The sequence below is a fragment of the Eulemur rufifrons genome, chromosome 2 (genome assembly GCF_041146395.1).
Source record: "Eulemur rufifrons isolate Redbay chromosome 2, OSU_ERuf_1, whole genome shotgun sequence".
NCBI lineage: Eukaryota > Metazoa > Chordata > Mammalia > Primates > Lemuridae > Eulemur > Eulemur rufifrons.
Window position 1 is genome coordinate 77,654,994 of NC_090984.1, and position 15,905 is coordinate 77,670,898.

Consider the following 15,905-nt stretch of genomic DNA (forward strand, 5'->3'; position numbering starts at 1 on the left):
TATAATTTATAATCATATTTAAATGATTTTTTTTAGGCTGTGCAACAGGTTATTACTAACTTACTAATTGGACAAATTGAGCTTCGGTCTGAAGATTCTCCAGATATTTTGCCATACTCCCATGAAAGACGAGTTGAAAAGCTTGTTGTTCCCCTTGGTGAAGAACTTGCAGCCATCCAAAAGACATATGTCCAGGTAAGCTATTTTTATCATAATTCAGAGTTTTGATACATGAACTATTAATATAATTATTTCAGCTAGCAGGATTTGGCTATTATATACAGTTATCTCATTTTATATAATTCATATGTTGAAAATTTCTTTGAAATTACTGTTTCCGGAATGAGCACCATTTTTTTTTTTTTTTAAATTTAATTTAATTTTTTTGAGACAGAGTCTCATTCTGTTGCCCAGGCTAGAGTGCTGTGGCATCAGTCTAGCTCACAGAAACCTCAAAGTCCTGGGCTTAAGTGAATCTCCTGCTTCAGCTTTGAGTAGCTGGGACTTCAGGTGCATGCCACAATGCCCAGCAAATTTTTTCTATTTTTAGTAGAGACAGGGTCTCATTCTTGCTCAGGCTCCTCTCAAACTCCTGAACTCAACCAATCCTCCTGCCTTGGCCTCCCAGAGTGCTAGGATTACAAGCATGAGCCACCGCACCTGGCCAAGCACCATGTTTTATATGTACTAGCAAACTATTATTTAAAGGAGAAATACAAAAGATAGATCATTTCTAAAGTAAATAATAGCCTTATATGGTTTTGTCTGAGTAAACCTTTTAACTGCAGTCTAAATAACAAAGTGTACAACACATAAGTGAATTTTTACAATGTGAACACACCTGTGACACGTACCCAGATTCAGCCAGAAGTTTCTTTTGTAATGAAATACATTTTCAGTATTTTCCTCCCTGAGCCTTTATATAGCAGTAGTTCTCAACTAGAAATGATTTTACCTGCCTAACATTTGGCAATGTCTTGACACGTTTTTGGCTGGTACAACTAGGGGTGGGGGAGGGGAAAGGCAGGGGATGGAGTATATGGTAGTTACTGGCATCTAGTGTATAGTGACAAGGAAACTGCTAAACATCCTGCATTGAACAGGACAGCCACCCACAACAAAGAATAATCTGGCCCAAATGTCAATATTGTAGCTGTTGAGAAACTGCTTAGACAGTTGTCGCTTTCATTGGAAGAAATTTGAGGTAACGAGATGAATTGTTTTTCTATAGTTCATCATTAGTGTTATGGTAGGAGAACAACATGTTTTCACATTTTCATTGCCATGGATTAAGGATGGTTACAGGAATACATAACTGAAACATTCATCTATTATTTAATCTATAATGTCTTTCTTAAAGAGAGGTTTTATAGGAATACGGTTTTTCTGTTTTTATGTTATTGGTAACAAAATTCTAAGCATTATTAAAATGTAAAGTTTTTTTAGTACTCTATTAGATACTAATACATTTTGATTGGATTAAAATCATTACAGGCTGGATGAGGTGGCTCACACCAGTAATCCTAGCACTTTGGAAGGCCGAGGTGGGAGGTTCACTTGAGGCCGGGAGTTTGAGACCAGCCTAGACAAAATAGTGAGACCCAGTCTCTACAAAAAATTAGCCAGGCGTGGTGGCTGGGTCTGTAGTCTCAGCTACTTGGAAGCCTGAAGCAGTGGCATCATCATAGCTCACGGCAACCTCAAACTCCCAGGCTCAAGTGATCTTCCTGTCTCAGCCTCCAGATTAGATAGAACTACAGGCACATGCCACCACACTGGGCTAATCTTTCTATTTTTTGTAGAAACGGGGGTCTCAATGTGGTGCTAAGGCTGGTCTTGAACTCTTGGCCTCTAATGGTCTTCCTGCCTCGGCCTCCCAAAGTGCTAGGATTACCGGCATCAGCCACTGTGCCCAGCCAGATGTCAAGTACTTTTAAATTTTGTTGTTATCTTTGCTGTGTTTACTTAAAAATTCATTATAAGACAAACTTTATTAAATATATAACTCCTATTTTAATATGTGAGAAACTGATTCTATTTGAAAAAGGACTTTAAAACTAGATTTCTTTCAAATTTACAGATTTTGGAAGCATTTGCCAGTTCTTTGATTCAGAGGAATGTTTTGAGAAGGGATATCCCCAATCTAACAAAATACCAGATAATTCTGGCAAGAGATCAATTTAGGAAAAACCCACCTCCAAATATTGTGGTAGGTATTTTTAAATAAATTTTGATGATAGATTAAATTTTTACTCAGATATAGGATAAAATGTAAATAACGACTTCTTTGGGGACGTATATTGACTCATCAAGAATTCAGGAATGATTTACGTAGTTTATAAAAGCATGGAAAAAAACCTAGCAGAAATACAGTTTAATGATTTAAATTAAGATAAATTTGTATTTTAACTTTATTTAATAAACGATTGATCAGTTAGTCCATTTTTACTTTGTAAAGTCACAAGGCCATGAGAGGCTAAATTCTAACTATATTTTAGACCTAGAACATTTAGTCTTACTCTTAGGCTTTGTTTTGTTTTTTTTGGAGGAGAGATAGGTAGTCTTGAAACCAGAGATTAGAAAGAAGCATCACAGCATGCTTCTTATTTCTAATCTTGCAGGAAAAAAATAGATGGATAGAAAAATATACAGCCAGCTAGGTCCAATGTCAGAAGAGATGCTCACAAGCACAAGGTGAGCTAGATGCTCAAGGCACCTAGTCATTCTTTGAACAGATAGGAAATGCATGTGCAAAAGCACAGAAGCAACTGAATGAAGGCAGGTAGGCGACAGTGAGCAAACTAATTTGCCTGATGTAGAGGTTTGAGGAAGCCAAACATGATGGTTAATGTAGGTTGTGACTACATGGAAGTAGTCTTACGTCAAGAAATGTGGTCTTTATTCTGTAGTATCAGGGGAACTACGAAAAGAAATTGCAGGATATTATTATACAAAACTTTTGGTGAAATTGCAGTATATTATTATATAAAACTTTAATAAAATATGCTTTAATTTCTGCTAGGAGTTAAAAGTTTTTTGATATTTTAAATAGTAAATCTAAATCCGTTGAACTTGATCTTACTGGTAAGAATTTGTATTTTATGGAGAGGTACTTTTTTAAACAATTAGGGTACCATTTTAGGTCATTTATTTCTATCCTGGAAATATTTAAAATGACAATCACTGATGTCAAATGCTACTAAAAACATAAGGTAGTAGTCTTCATCTCAAAGAAAAATAATTAAAATATATTCTCAGTAATCTGTTTTAAAGCTATTTTATCAGATAGATACACATACTATCTAATCCCATTAAAGGAATGTGTATGAGATTTTCATTTTTCCATGAGAGTAGTAGTTGAAAGCACAAGACTTCAGGGTCAAATTTCCAGGTCTAAATACTGGCTCTACTGCTTACTACCTGTATGAGCTTCATCAACTGTAAAATGGGCATAACAGTAGTAGCTTGCCTCCTACGTATTAAGATTAAATGAGTTTATGCTAGTGATGTGCTTAGAACAGAGTCTGGTGCTTAATGTCGGACATTATTATGGCACATATACTTGGTGTTAAATGTTGGTGTTAAACAGTCTGATTAAATGTTTGTCCTTTTGCCAGTAACAGTCATGGGGATGGGCCCATATCTGACTTGTTTTCCATTTCCATTGTATCTCAAATATCTAGCTCACTGCTTGCCATGTAGTAGGTATTTATTTAATAATTTTGAAAGAATAAATGAATCTATATACCGCTAATAATTTAACTATAAAGGGAAACAGTATATGATGAATGTTTCTCCACTTTATTCTCTTTAAAAGTTTCCTGTTTAATTAAAGAAAAAAAAGAGACAGATTTTATATGCAAAATACATTGACACCTTCCCACAGCAACATCCTATAACGTGACATTCAGTAGAACCCCTCAGTGATAGTCAATATAAAGGGAATAATTATTATGGTCATTTGGGATATTGTAAATGTTATGCTGACTGCTGGCCTGACAACTTGGGTATGAAGCATGTATGTTTCTTTCTTTCTCTCATTAACTTTGTCATATGCTGCTGTTTTTCTAGGGAAAACAACAAGGCATAATCGAGGGAGAGTTTGCTATTTGTATTAGTTTATATCACGGTTATGAATTATTGCAGCAAATGGGAATGAGATCATTATATTTCTTCCTTTGTGGAATTATGGGTGGAACCAAAGGTAAATTATATGAAATTATTTAAAGAAATAATGACATATATTATTTTGGTTATAGACATATATTGAGCAGTTTGGATTACTTAAAATGCCTTATTTTAAAAATCAGTGGAATAATTATATAACATGGCCATGTTTCCTTGTTTTAGATAAATTGCTGGAAAAAAGAAAGCCATTCATTAATACACATGTGAAAGTGGACCTGGAAAAAGTTGTTAGTTTTCATGTTTAAATCTGAAAAACTTGCATTTATTGCTAAAGTTTAATTTCTTTTTAATAAATAATAAATTTTGATTAATGTTATTAAGTTTATTTATCTGGGAAAACTTTTCTTAATTTCTGAAGGAATGACACGGTCAAAAACTGAACTTAGCCGAAATGAGGACTTCATGAAACTCTATAATCATCTAGAGTGTATGTTTGCACATACACGTAGTACTTCAGCAAGTGGTATTTCTACTATCCAAAAAGGTCTGGTTTTTCACTTAAATTTATATATTGTGTTGTTTTTCTTTCTCAAGGTTGATTTTGAAATTTTGTTCCATTGATGCACCTGTCTATCTATAGTTACTTATGTTTCTGTAACAACAGATCTGTTAAATGCCTACAGATTTTGTTTATTTATTTTTTTTCTGAGTTCAGCTTTTTATTGAACGTGTTACAAAAGAGATTTAGTCAAAAAGACCAAAGCCCATGTCATCATCAGACTCCTCAGATTCTTCTTTCTTTGCTTCCACTTTCTTCTCCTCTGCTGGGGCAGCAGCAGTGGAGGGGGCAGGACCTCCTGCTGGTGCAGCACCATCTGCTGGAGCAGGTCCACCAGCCCCTACATTGCAGATGAGGCTCCGATGTTGACATTGGCCAGGGTCTTTGCAAACAAGCCGGGCCAGAAAGGTTCAACATTTACACCAGCTGCTTTAATAAGGACATTGATCTTACCCTCCGTGACGGTCACCTCATCGTGCAGAATGAGGGCCGAGTAGATGCAGGTGAGCTCCGAGACAGAGGCCGTGGCGCCGGCGAGTATGGGGCCGGCGCTGCCGGGCGCGGTGCTAGTCGCCGGATGTAGTGAGGGCCTCACCCCAATGTGGCCTTAGCCTCCTCGGAAGGACCGAGCACCTTGGCAGCAGCTGGGGAAAGGGCAGATTTTATATTCAAGTTTAAAGTTTATAAATTTTAAACAGGTTTATAAACTTTAAACATATAATGTTAGTGGTTATTCCTGGTAGTGGAAATTCTCCAGAACTACCAAAAAGTGATGTATAGTTTAACTAAATGTGTATTTTTGTCTTTTTGCTTTGCTGCTGATTCTTGTTTGGATTCTCTCTCAGGCTAAAATTTTCATCAAAATTCAAAGTTCATTTTACTGTAAGACTTATGTGCTACCTAGAGGCTACTTTTTAAATAAAAAGAAAAAAGTAAGTTTTAACATATGTAGTTTGAAAAGGATAACAATATACATTAGTGTAATTGAATATGGAAAAAAATTTTAATTTTCTTTTTTTTTTTGCAGGAGATAAAGATAAAAATTTTTTTTATAGTCATCCAAAGTTAAAGAAATTAGAAGAAGTTGTTGTTGAACACTTCACATCATGGAATGGTAGGTCATATTTGGTAGCTTTAAGACAAGACAAAGCTATTGAAATAGCTAAAACTTAAACTCATTAGTTTGGGCTAAGATGTCTTATGGAGAAGTTGGACTTTTAATTACTCTGGATAATGAATATTAAAAAGCTCTGAGACATTTTGGAAAGGGGGAGGAAGGGGAATGGTGGGAATGTTAAGAATAGGGTATTATATGAAAAAGAAAAGTTAGTTTAGGGCAATATAGGGGAAGCAGTAAAACATATAGTAGGGAAAAGTAAAGTAGGTAAGGGAAAGAGTGATGGAGGAGTGCTGTTTTAAATAGGGTGATGTGAACAAAAGTTCTTTGAAAAGAAATATGGAGGAAAGAGACTTTATTCCAGTGAACAGTTTGCAAACCAGGGACTAAAAGGAAGGTGTAGCCCAGAGAACAAGGGAGGGCTCAGGTTTTATAGCAAAAGTTCCTGCCCAGGTGCCCAATTAGGTCTGTTTATACAAATGAAAGATTGGAACTTGCTTAGTTCTGATTGGTCAATATAGCTGAGCCCTGATTGGCCAAGGCAGGTAGGCTCTGATTGGTTGGTTCAGATGAGTTCTGAAAGTCCCAGAGTTAGAAAGGTGCACATGTTGGGGGAACTCAGAGTATGTGTGTGCCCTCTAGTCAGCAAGTGACTGCTTGGCTCTATTTAAATTTAGGCCCAGTTAACCACTTGGGATCCATTCTGAAGAACTGGCTCTTTCAAGTTCACATTTGTTCACAGTGGTTACAGAATGCCTGTCTGCAGAGTGATGTTTGAACTGATTCTTGATGGAGCTACGGGAGCAAGCATTGTGAATTTCTGGGGGAGGATCATTCCAGTCAGTAACAATAACAGATTCAAAGGTCCTGAGCAGTAGGGTACTTGATATGACTAAGGATAAGTAAACAGACCAATGTGGTAGAATAGTGTAAGTGAAGCTAAGAGTGGTAAAAGCAAGCGATAACCAGAGGCCAGGTCATGGAGGACTTGTAGGGCAAATCAGGACTTTGGTTTTTAATTTATAAATGACAGATGACCATGGTGTGCACCAAGGCAGTAGTGGTGCAGGTGTTAAGACGGCTTAGATTCTAGATACATGTTGAAGTTGGAGCCAACTTATTTATTGTATGTGTTGATGGATTGGACACAGGCTATGAGAACAAAAAAGGAATCATAGCTGTCTATAAGTATGTGTATATGTTTGCAAATGGCTATATGAGCAAAGAGTAAATTAAGAACAACATAGAGATAAGTATATGAGGTAATGCATATGTTAATTATCTTGATTTAGCCATTCTACAATGTATACATATCAAAACATCATGTTATACACCATAAATATATATGAACTTTATATTTTTCAATTAAAGAACAGAGAAGAGAGAGCAAACATGTTAAGGTGTTTTTGAGACATCTAAGTAGAGATGTCAAGTAGCCATTGATTGAATAAGTGAATGTGAATCTCAGAAGAATGGTCTGGGCTATGTTTATATATTTATATATGAATACGTTTTGTAGTCATCATCATAAAGGTCATATTTAAAGTTTTGGAATAGACGTGATTACCAGGAAGACCGTCTAAAGACAGAAGAGGGTCCCAGAATAAAGTCCTGAAGAATATCAACATTTAGAATTTAGAGGGAAAAAAGCCAGTAAGGAGTTTGGGGAGGAAACCAGACAAGAAAAGTGCCAGAGAAGCTGAGGGTGGAGACTATTTCAGTAGGAAAGAGTGGACTGTGTTAAATTCAGTTAGGACATGTGACAAACTGAACTAAAAAGTGTTCGTTGAATTTGGTAGTATGGAAGTTACTGATTTTCCTAGAAGGAGCTTCAGTGGAATGAAGACAGAAATGCAGGCTGTGGCTGGTTGAAGGAGATAGGCTTTGCAGTGAAAGTAGCAATTCATCAATTGGTCAGATACGGAGGCTTAATGCTTGATGCTATGATGATTCAAAGGAGGTTTATCTAGAATAATTTTATTTGCAACAGCTACTTTTTCAAGTCCTATTTTTTGCTTATGTGTTGTGAATTAACTTTATACATGTTAAGTCATTTATTGATTAGAGTTGTTGTGAAGATTAAATAAGTTAATATATAAAATGCTTAGTGTATTCACTGGCACACATGCATAATTAATATAGATCATAAGGAAGAAGAAAGGATTGTCAAAATCCCAATGAAACTTAAAAACAAAAGAAAACAAGTAACAACCAGAAAACCCACACAACTTGCAATTATTAACTAATTTCTATGTGCAAAACCATATACTTTATATTTGCTGTTTTATTTATGGACATCAGTCCATTTTAGATATGAAGAAACTAAAGCTCAAAGAGATTAAATAACTACCATGGTCACTAATCACCTAGACAGTTAAGTGTCCCAGCCACAAAAATCATGTTCCTATTAGTGCATTCTACTGCTTCCCAAGCACAGAGACATTGGGAGCTTTGGAATTGACTGTAGGGTATATTTTGCAGTTATCTTTGGAGAATTTGAAAGTATAGTAGATTCAGGGACAGAATCCATGGCCTGGATTGAGACAGTGTCTTCAGTGAATGGAAAGGAAAGGGAAGATTTGTGAAGTTAGTGGGAGCTCCACAGTTCCATGCTTCCAAATGTCTTAGAAGGTAAAGGGAAATAACATGCCTAAACTGAAGGACTGGTCAAAAGTAATTTAGGTAATTCATATTTGACTTGTTTAGGATCTTATTTTATGACAGCCAGTGAGAAATTTTAAGCTAAGATTATTAAAATTACTAGAGAATGTAGTAAAAAAAAAAAAAATAGCAAAGGTTTAAGAAGCCTTAAATTATTTATTTATTTTTTAGAGACAGGGTCTTGCTATGCTACCCAGGCTGTTCCTGAGCTCTTAGCCTAAGCCATCCTCCCACCTCAGCTTCCTCAGTAGCTTGGAATACAGGTGTGTACCACCTGTATTTTTTTTGAAAGAATTATCATTTATTAGCACATAGTTTCAGGCTTGTCTTTTGAACTAGTTCTTGTCTAAATGCACTTTAAAAAGTTTTAATTAAAGTATGTTTTGTTATATAGCTAAAAACTCTGCTGAAAAATGCGATGAGACCAGAGTTATGATCTTCTCTTCGTTTCGAGATAGTGTTCAAGAAATTGCACAAATGCTTTTACAGCATCAGCCAGTTATTAGAGTAATGACGTTTGTTGGCCATGCTTCAGGAAAAAGCACGAAAGGTTTTACCCAGAAGGAGCAACTGGAGGTAATCATTTTTGGAGGTGATGAAAATAAAATTGATTAGCTTTGGACTTGTTTTAACTCACCAGTCAATTGGCTACTGAAAGATAATTTTAGTAGCAAAAATGTAAATAAAAAGACCATAAGAGTGTTTTATGTGGTTTTGAAACTTTTTTTTTTTTTTTTAAAGTAATGTAAAGTGAGACGGTTAAGCAGAAAGGCTCTGGAATCATTCTAGATAGGTTGGAATCCTGACTCTGCACTTACAAGTTTCTTTACTTTTTGTCCCTCAGTTTTCCTTATCTATAAACTTCATAGATAAGGGTTGTTGTAAGCATTAAATGAGACCTTATTGTACAGCCATCAATAAATGTTTACTATTTATTTTAAGTCTCTTTAATAATTTATTCTAAATAAATAATGAGTTTATCTCTCCTTGTTTTTGGTTAAGAAACCATCGTGGTATTTAAGGTATCCCCATGCTCTGAATAAGAGGTCATAAGTTTTCTAAGTGCTATGACATTTTGAGGGAAATTTTAGACCATTGATTTTTATAAATTCTATACAGGTTTTTTGCAAATTAGCTAAATAGGTCTACACTTGGATAATCACTGATAATTAACTGTGCCTTTAATGTCTAATTCATTTTGGCACATCCTTTTTTTTTTGATTCTGTGGACATTAATAGATGAGGAATTCTCATTCTTTAAAGACCTTTTATATCACTTCTCACTGTACTCAAAAGGGTTTATTTAAGGTGGTTGGATATGGTGGGGAGTATCCTCCTGAATCTGAAGATAACACCTTTGCCAATCATGAAGTCAGATTATAAGTTATTTTAAGGGGTTCAGGCATCTAATGGGTGATGATTACTACTCTTAATATTTATATATGAATGAAAAATGAAGTGGATTATTGCCTTGGAGGTCAAGCATTTTCATTTTTAGAAATATCCACAGTACCTTACCTGGTCTCTGGCCAATTTTGATATTATCTCATTTATATTAGTAAATTTTTTTTTTTTTTTTTTTTTTTTTTGAGGCAGGATCTTGCTCTGTCACCAAGGCTAGAGTGCCGTAGCATCATCATAGCACACTGCCTCCTCAAACTCCTGGACTCAAGAGATTCTCCTGTCTCAGTCTTCCCAGTAGCTGGGACTACAGGTGTGCGCCACCATGCTTGGCTAATTTTTGTATTTTTTTGTAGAGATGGGGCCTTGTACTTGCTCAGGCTGGTCTCGAATTCCTGGCCTCAATCAATCCTCTCCACTTGGCCTCCCAAAATGCTAGGATTATAGGTTTGAGCCATTGCGCCTGGCCAATAAAATTTTTATGTAGGCAAAAGTAACAACCCTTTTTATTACTCCTATATGTAATTGCTTTCATAACAGCAGTTTTATTCTGAAATGAGCTTTCATTCAAATAATTATGATTAAATTATTAATTTATTTAGATGTGGGGGATTAAGGCAGCAAGGGAATAGGGGCCAGATCTTTTAGGGCCCTGTAGGTCATTTCCATCTTAGTGACTTTGGTTTTTACTCTGAGTGAGTTGAGATGATGCATTTGGAAAGTTTGGGGCAGAGGAAGGTCCTGTCCTGATCTACATTTTAAAAGAATCATACTGGTTGCTGTTCTAAGAACAAACTGGGCAGGGAGTAGGGGTATGGGTTGAAGACCGGAGACCAATTAGAAGATATATTACAACAATAAAAATAAAACAAAAAGCATCAAAGTGAAATGTGAGAGATATCAACTGTATAATTTAGTACTTAAGGAAATTGGACATTTCATATTTAATAACCTAATACATTTTTTTTGAAAGTCAAGCAGACAGGATATATTGACATATTAGAGTAGGATGTGAGACAGAGGAGTATGGGTGGAGTCCAAGATTTTTGCCCTGAACAACTGAAAGGAACTGCTATTAACTTAGATAAGACTGCAGGAAAAGCAGGCTTGGGAGAGAATATCAGGAGCTTGGTTTTGGATGAGTGGAGCTTGGTTTTGGACGAGTTAACTTTGACATGCCTATTAGATTAATGCTTTTTGAACTATCAAAACTGGTAGAGGACCAGTTTATTTCCTCCTCCTACATTACATACTGATAGTTTTGAATAATATAATAAAATCAAATTACTAGAAAAGTGAAATTAATAAAAAGCAAAGTTCAAGTCTACTTTTAAAAATTATTAGAGTTAACAAACATAAAATTACTCTTTCAAGGTTCTAAACCCTTGATTTTTGTACTTATCATCTTATTGGCCAGTAATAAACAGTTGTGGACTGGCACCAGTAATAAACAGTTCTTAGACTACACTTTGAGTAACTGTTTTAAACATCAAGCAGAGATGTTGAATAAACAATAGAATATGTTAAGTCTTGAGTTCATGGAAATACATATTCAATGTCAGTCCTAGGCAAATAAGTAACAGTTTAGTTTATACATACTAACTAAAAAGGAAATTGTTTGACATCTTCTATTAATCTGTTTAATATTTATATTAAAGAAATTTTTTTTATATCTCTGGCACTGTGGCCTATTTTTTTTTTTTTTAATTTTTGAGGCAGTGTGTCTGTTGCCCTGTGTAGAGTGCAGTGGCATCATCATAGCTCACTGCAACCTTAAACTCCTGGTCTCAAGCTATCCTCCTGCCTCAGCCTTTCAAGTAGCTGGGACTGCAGGCACATACCACAATGCCTGGCTAATTTTTCTATTTTTTGTAGTGACGGCGTCTTGTTAGGCTGGTCTTGAGCTCAAGCAATCCTCCTGCCTTGGCTTCCCAGAGTGCTAGGATTACAGGTGTGAGCCACCATTCCCGGCCTTTTTTTTTTTTTTTTTTTCCTTTATCTAAACAAAAAGGCTATCTGCTTTATTAAATTACATACAAGTAATATTAGATCAGTCTTTCCTTGGCATAATGTCATTGCAGATTCCAAAAGGAAATGAATTATTCTTAACTTTTGATTATGATCATTGTTTCTCCCTATACTCTGAGGATTTCCATGTTGAAGGAAAATCCTTTGACCAGTGCTACTGTAAAGATTAATAAGAGGACTTAACATGATAAATTTATACTTATTATCCACTTTTAAGGTTGTTGCTTTTAACAATAGAACTAGCTTAAGGATTGAGAGAATAGGTTTTTTGAAGTCAGAGACACTTAAGTTCAAATGCTGACGATTATTAGCGAGACTTTAGGCGAATAGATTAACCTCTCAGATATTGAGTTTTTTTTATAAAATGCAGTGATGCATCTGCCTCATAGGGTTGTTGGCAGTAGTAACTAGTATATAAAGTACTTAGTACAATACTTACACATAGTATGCCCTTATATATAGGTGTTACCATTTTTATCAGCTGATTTAATTTTTGATGTTGTATTATCTCATTTAACTATTACCATCACCACTCCACTATACATAAACCTGCAAAGTGAGTGTTGATATGCATGGAGAATCTGAGGCTCAGAGCAGTTGAGAACTGAATTTATAGGCTTAAGGAAGGTTTTCAAAATGTTTTGTTAATTTTTTTCATTAACCTGTTCTCATGTTATTGTGGTTTCATTACACTGAATGGAGAGAAATCTTGTAATGGCAGTATAAAGGTTAGATATGAATTCTAGCAGTAATAAAACATTCTTATAAATATAAGAAATATTTATAAAGCTATTTCAGATAAAACTATTAATATACATTTAGTTCTAAGGTATGATAAATAGGAGTAATTGCTCTAGGCCTTTTACCTGCCCTATGCCCCTTTCAATGGTGCTAAAAATAAAATTTGGAGTTTCTTATTCAATGATAAGCTGTTACATTGTTGACAAATACTTTTGGTATTATAACCGTTATTAAGGCAAAGAAATTAGAACTGCTCTTTCCATTTTACTGTAATCTCTTTGGTTTATATTGCCATTTTGTGACTTTTTTTCCTATTCTGTGGTATCTTTGATGCTCATTTTAAACTTGATTCCACTATTTTGGGGGTGAGTGGGAAAAATGTGCTTTGATCTAGAATTCTGCTTGCATCTAGTTATTTTTAAACCATTTTTATTTCAGGTAGTGAAACAATTTCGTGATGGTGGTTACAACACATTGGTTTCTACCTGTGTTGGTGAAGAAGGTTTGGATATAGGGGAAGTTGATCTTATAATATGTTTTGATGCTCAGAAGAGCCCAATTCGTCTTGTACAACGAATGGGCCGAACTGGCCGCAAACGTCAAGGCAGGATTGTTGTTATCCTTGCTGAAGGACGAGAAGAACGTGTAAGTAGTCATATAGAAATATGATTTGACACTTGAAATTTCAGAAATACAGCCCAAAGATAAATATCAACATTTTAGCATTCAAAGTTCAAACAATATTCAGGTAATTATGGTTATTTTTCCTCCTTTGTGTTTGATTCTATCTCTTCTTGTAATTAGGAGAATTTTTGACTGGATTCAGTTTCTTAATTTTTATCCATATTAAAGAAACACATTTTATTACTTAAGTATCAATTCAGAGATATGTAAATACAAAAACGAATATGTATTACTTTATTTTACTATTTCCCTGTGTTTCTAAGGCCTATGTTTTCTGCTTTTTTTAGTTTAGTTTTCCTTAACTATAGTGAAGTGGGAATGGTTTTTACATTTTAAAGGGCTGTGAAAATAACTAACCAAATAATAACCAAAGAATACGTACCAGAGACATATGTGGCCTGCAAAACCTAAAACATTTTCTCTCTGGTCCTTTAGGGAGGTTTCCTGACCCCTATTCTAAGTAATAAGGAATTTGAATTATATTCATACTTTGCTACAATCGTAGGTGACAGGCCTTCCTAAATATGATGTTAATGTTATCTTGTGTTTGATACACTTAAGTATTAAATAATTTTTATAATTCATTGGCACTAGTTCAGAAGACAAATACACAGTTTCATATTAAAAATCTTCTCATCAACTGTAATAATTTTTAAAAATTATTTTAAACTGTTTTATGTACCCTTTAAAATCATCTTGAAAAATGAATTTTCCCCTAATACTTTTCATGTAAGTTTAGCATATTCATATATAAAGTCCAATTTATCCATAAAGTGATTCTAATAAATGAAATGTTTGGTAGCTTGTAAAAGGCTATGTATTATCAGTGACTAGAATTGGGTTCTAACTAATTGTGTTGCCTAGCCAAGTGACTTAACCTCTCTATTAAGGTGTTATTAATAGTTTTCTTATCTGCAAAATAGTAATAGTGGCCCACATTTAATGTGCACTTAGTCTGTGCTTTGCAATGTTCTAAGTGCTTCAGATTCATTATCTTATTTAATCCTGTCAGCCCATTTAATGAGCACTTACTCTGTGCTTTGCAATGTTCTGATTGCTTCAGTTTCATTATCTTATTGCCTCTTGTAAAAGGAGTAATGCTTTTGGTGTATACACAGAAGAAAACCGAAGTTTAGAGAGATGGACAAACTGAAGGGAATAGTAAAAAAAAAAAAAAACCTAAACCACATACTTTTATAATTATCAGCCTTATTTGAAGACAACAATAATTAATAAAAAATAGATTTTCTTTGTGTAATATACTTGCTGAGGGCTGAGGTAAGCTTTTCTAATAATAGGTTTTGAAATGATTTTCACTGAGTTAATCTAATAGTTTACTGTTAGTTTTTTGTGTGTGTGTTTTCTTTGAGACAGCATCCTGCTGTGTCACCCAGGCTGGAGTGTAGTGGCACAATCATAGCTCATTGCAGCCTCAAACTCTTGGGCTCAAGTGATCCTGCTGCCTCAGCCTCCTGAGTAGCTAGGAATGCAGGTGTATACCACCACACCTGGCTAACTTTTTAATTTTTATTCTTTGTAGAGACAGGGTTTTGCTATATCCCCAGGCAGGTTTTGAACTCCTGGCTTCAAGCGATCCTCCTACCTTGGCCTCCCAAAGTACTGTGATTATAGCCAGTGCACTTGGTCAATGACAGGTTTTAAAATTCAAGACAACAGAAATTCTATTCTCTCAGTGTTTAAGTAGATCAGGGTTTAATTTTATGTTTACAATAAACCCAAACTAATATAATAATTGCTTGTTATGGATAAGTGATTATTAGAGAAATAATATAATTTGACATTTTATATTTGTTTTTACAGATTTATAATCAAAGTCAGTACAACAAAAGAAACATTTATAAAGCTATTTCAGGTCACAGGCAGATCATTCATTTTCATCAAAGAAGTCCACGAATGGTTCCTGATGGAATCAATCCACAGTTACACAAAATGTTCATCACACATGGTGACTATGAACCAGAGAAGGCTTCTCGGAACTTGCAGCGAAAGTCATCTATCATTTCCTCTAGGAATGGTAAATAAAAATTTTTGCATTTGACATTACATTTCCTCCCCTGTTCTTAGTTAGCAGGTCATATCTTGATATAATATTTCTTTGAAAAACTCAATGAAAATTCTAGGATGTTATGTGTGTTCACATTGGAAAAGATAAGAGATTTATGTTGCCCGGAGAAGGAGACAATGTCGGTACAGGGCGATAAAAACTCAGTGTTGGGGAAACTAAAAATATTCTACCCACCCATCCTCTCTATAAAGTATAGAAAAGAAAGAAAACAGTTTTATTGAATAAGCGTGAAACCAGATTACAGTGTGCATTGTAGACTATCTACTAAGAGTACAAAAACAGAAAGAAATTTTCTACTATAATATACCCCTAAGCAGTTACAGTCATTTTCATACATGTTCTCAAGATTAACAGTAACTTGTCCTCATATAAGAGGACAGCACCATTTGCTGTATATTCTTTCATGGTTCATCCCATATTCACCTGGTAGTCATTTTTATAAGTTAGTTGCCTTTATCTAAAGGAATAATAAAACTTATCTATATGACAAGCAGATATTG

The 15,905-nt window shown here is 34.8% G+C and overlaps 1 protein-coding gene and 1 pseudogene across 1 annotated transcript in view; one reads left to right on the top strand and one right to left on the bottom strand.

Moving 5' to 3' along the window:
* FANCM (FA complementation group M) overlaps nucleotides 1-15,380 on the top strand; it is a 35,066-nt gene extending 19,686 nt beyond the window's left edge. The window contains exons 4-11 of the mRNA XM_069464595.1: nucleotides 37-195; nucleotides 2,081-2,209; nucleotides 4,072-4,204; nucleotides 4,547-4,672; nucleotides 5,715-5,801; nucleotides 8,860-9,041; nucleotides 13,074-13,280; nucleotides 15,141-15,380. Of these exons, the coding sequence (XP_069320696.1) occupies nucleotides 37-195; nucleotides 2,081-2,209; nucleotides 4,072-4,204; nucleotides 4,547-4,672; nucleotides 5,715-5,801; nucleotides 8,860-9,041; nucleotides 13,074-13,280; nucleotides 15,141-15,362 (1,245 nt within the window). The 3' untranslated portion in view covers nucleotides 15,363-15,380. The remainder of the gene's footprint in view (nucleotides 1-36; nucleotides 196-2,080; nucleotides 2,210-4,071; nucleotides 4,205-4,546; nucleotides 4,673-5,714; nucleotides 5,802-8,859; nucleotides 9,042-13,073; nucleotides 13,281-15,140) is intronic.
* LOC138380909 (large ribosomal subunit protein P1 pseudogene) lies at nucleotides 4,865-5,288 on the bottom strand (annotated as a pseudogene).
* Nucleotides 15,381-15,905: the final 525 nt, after the last annotated feature.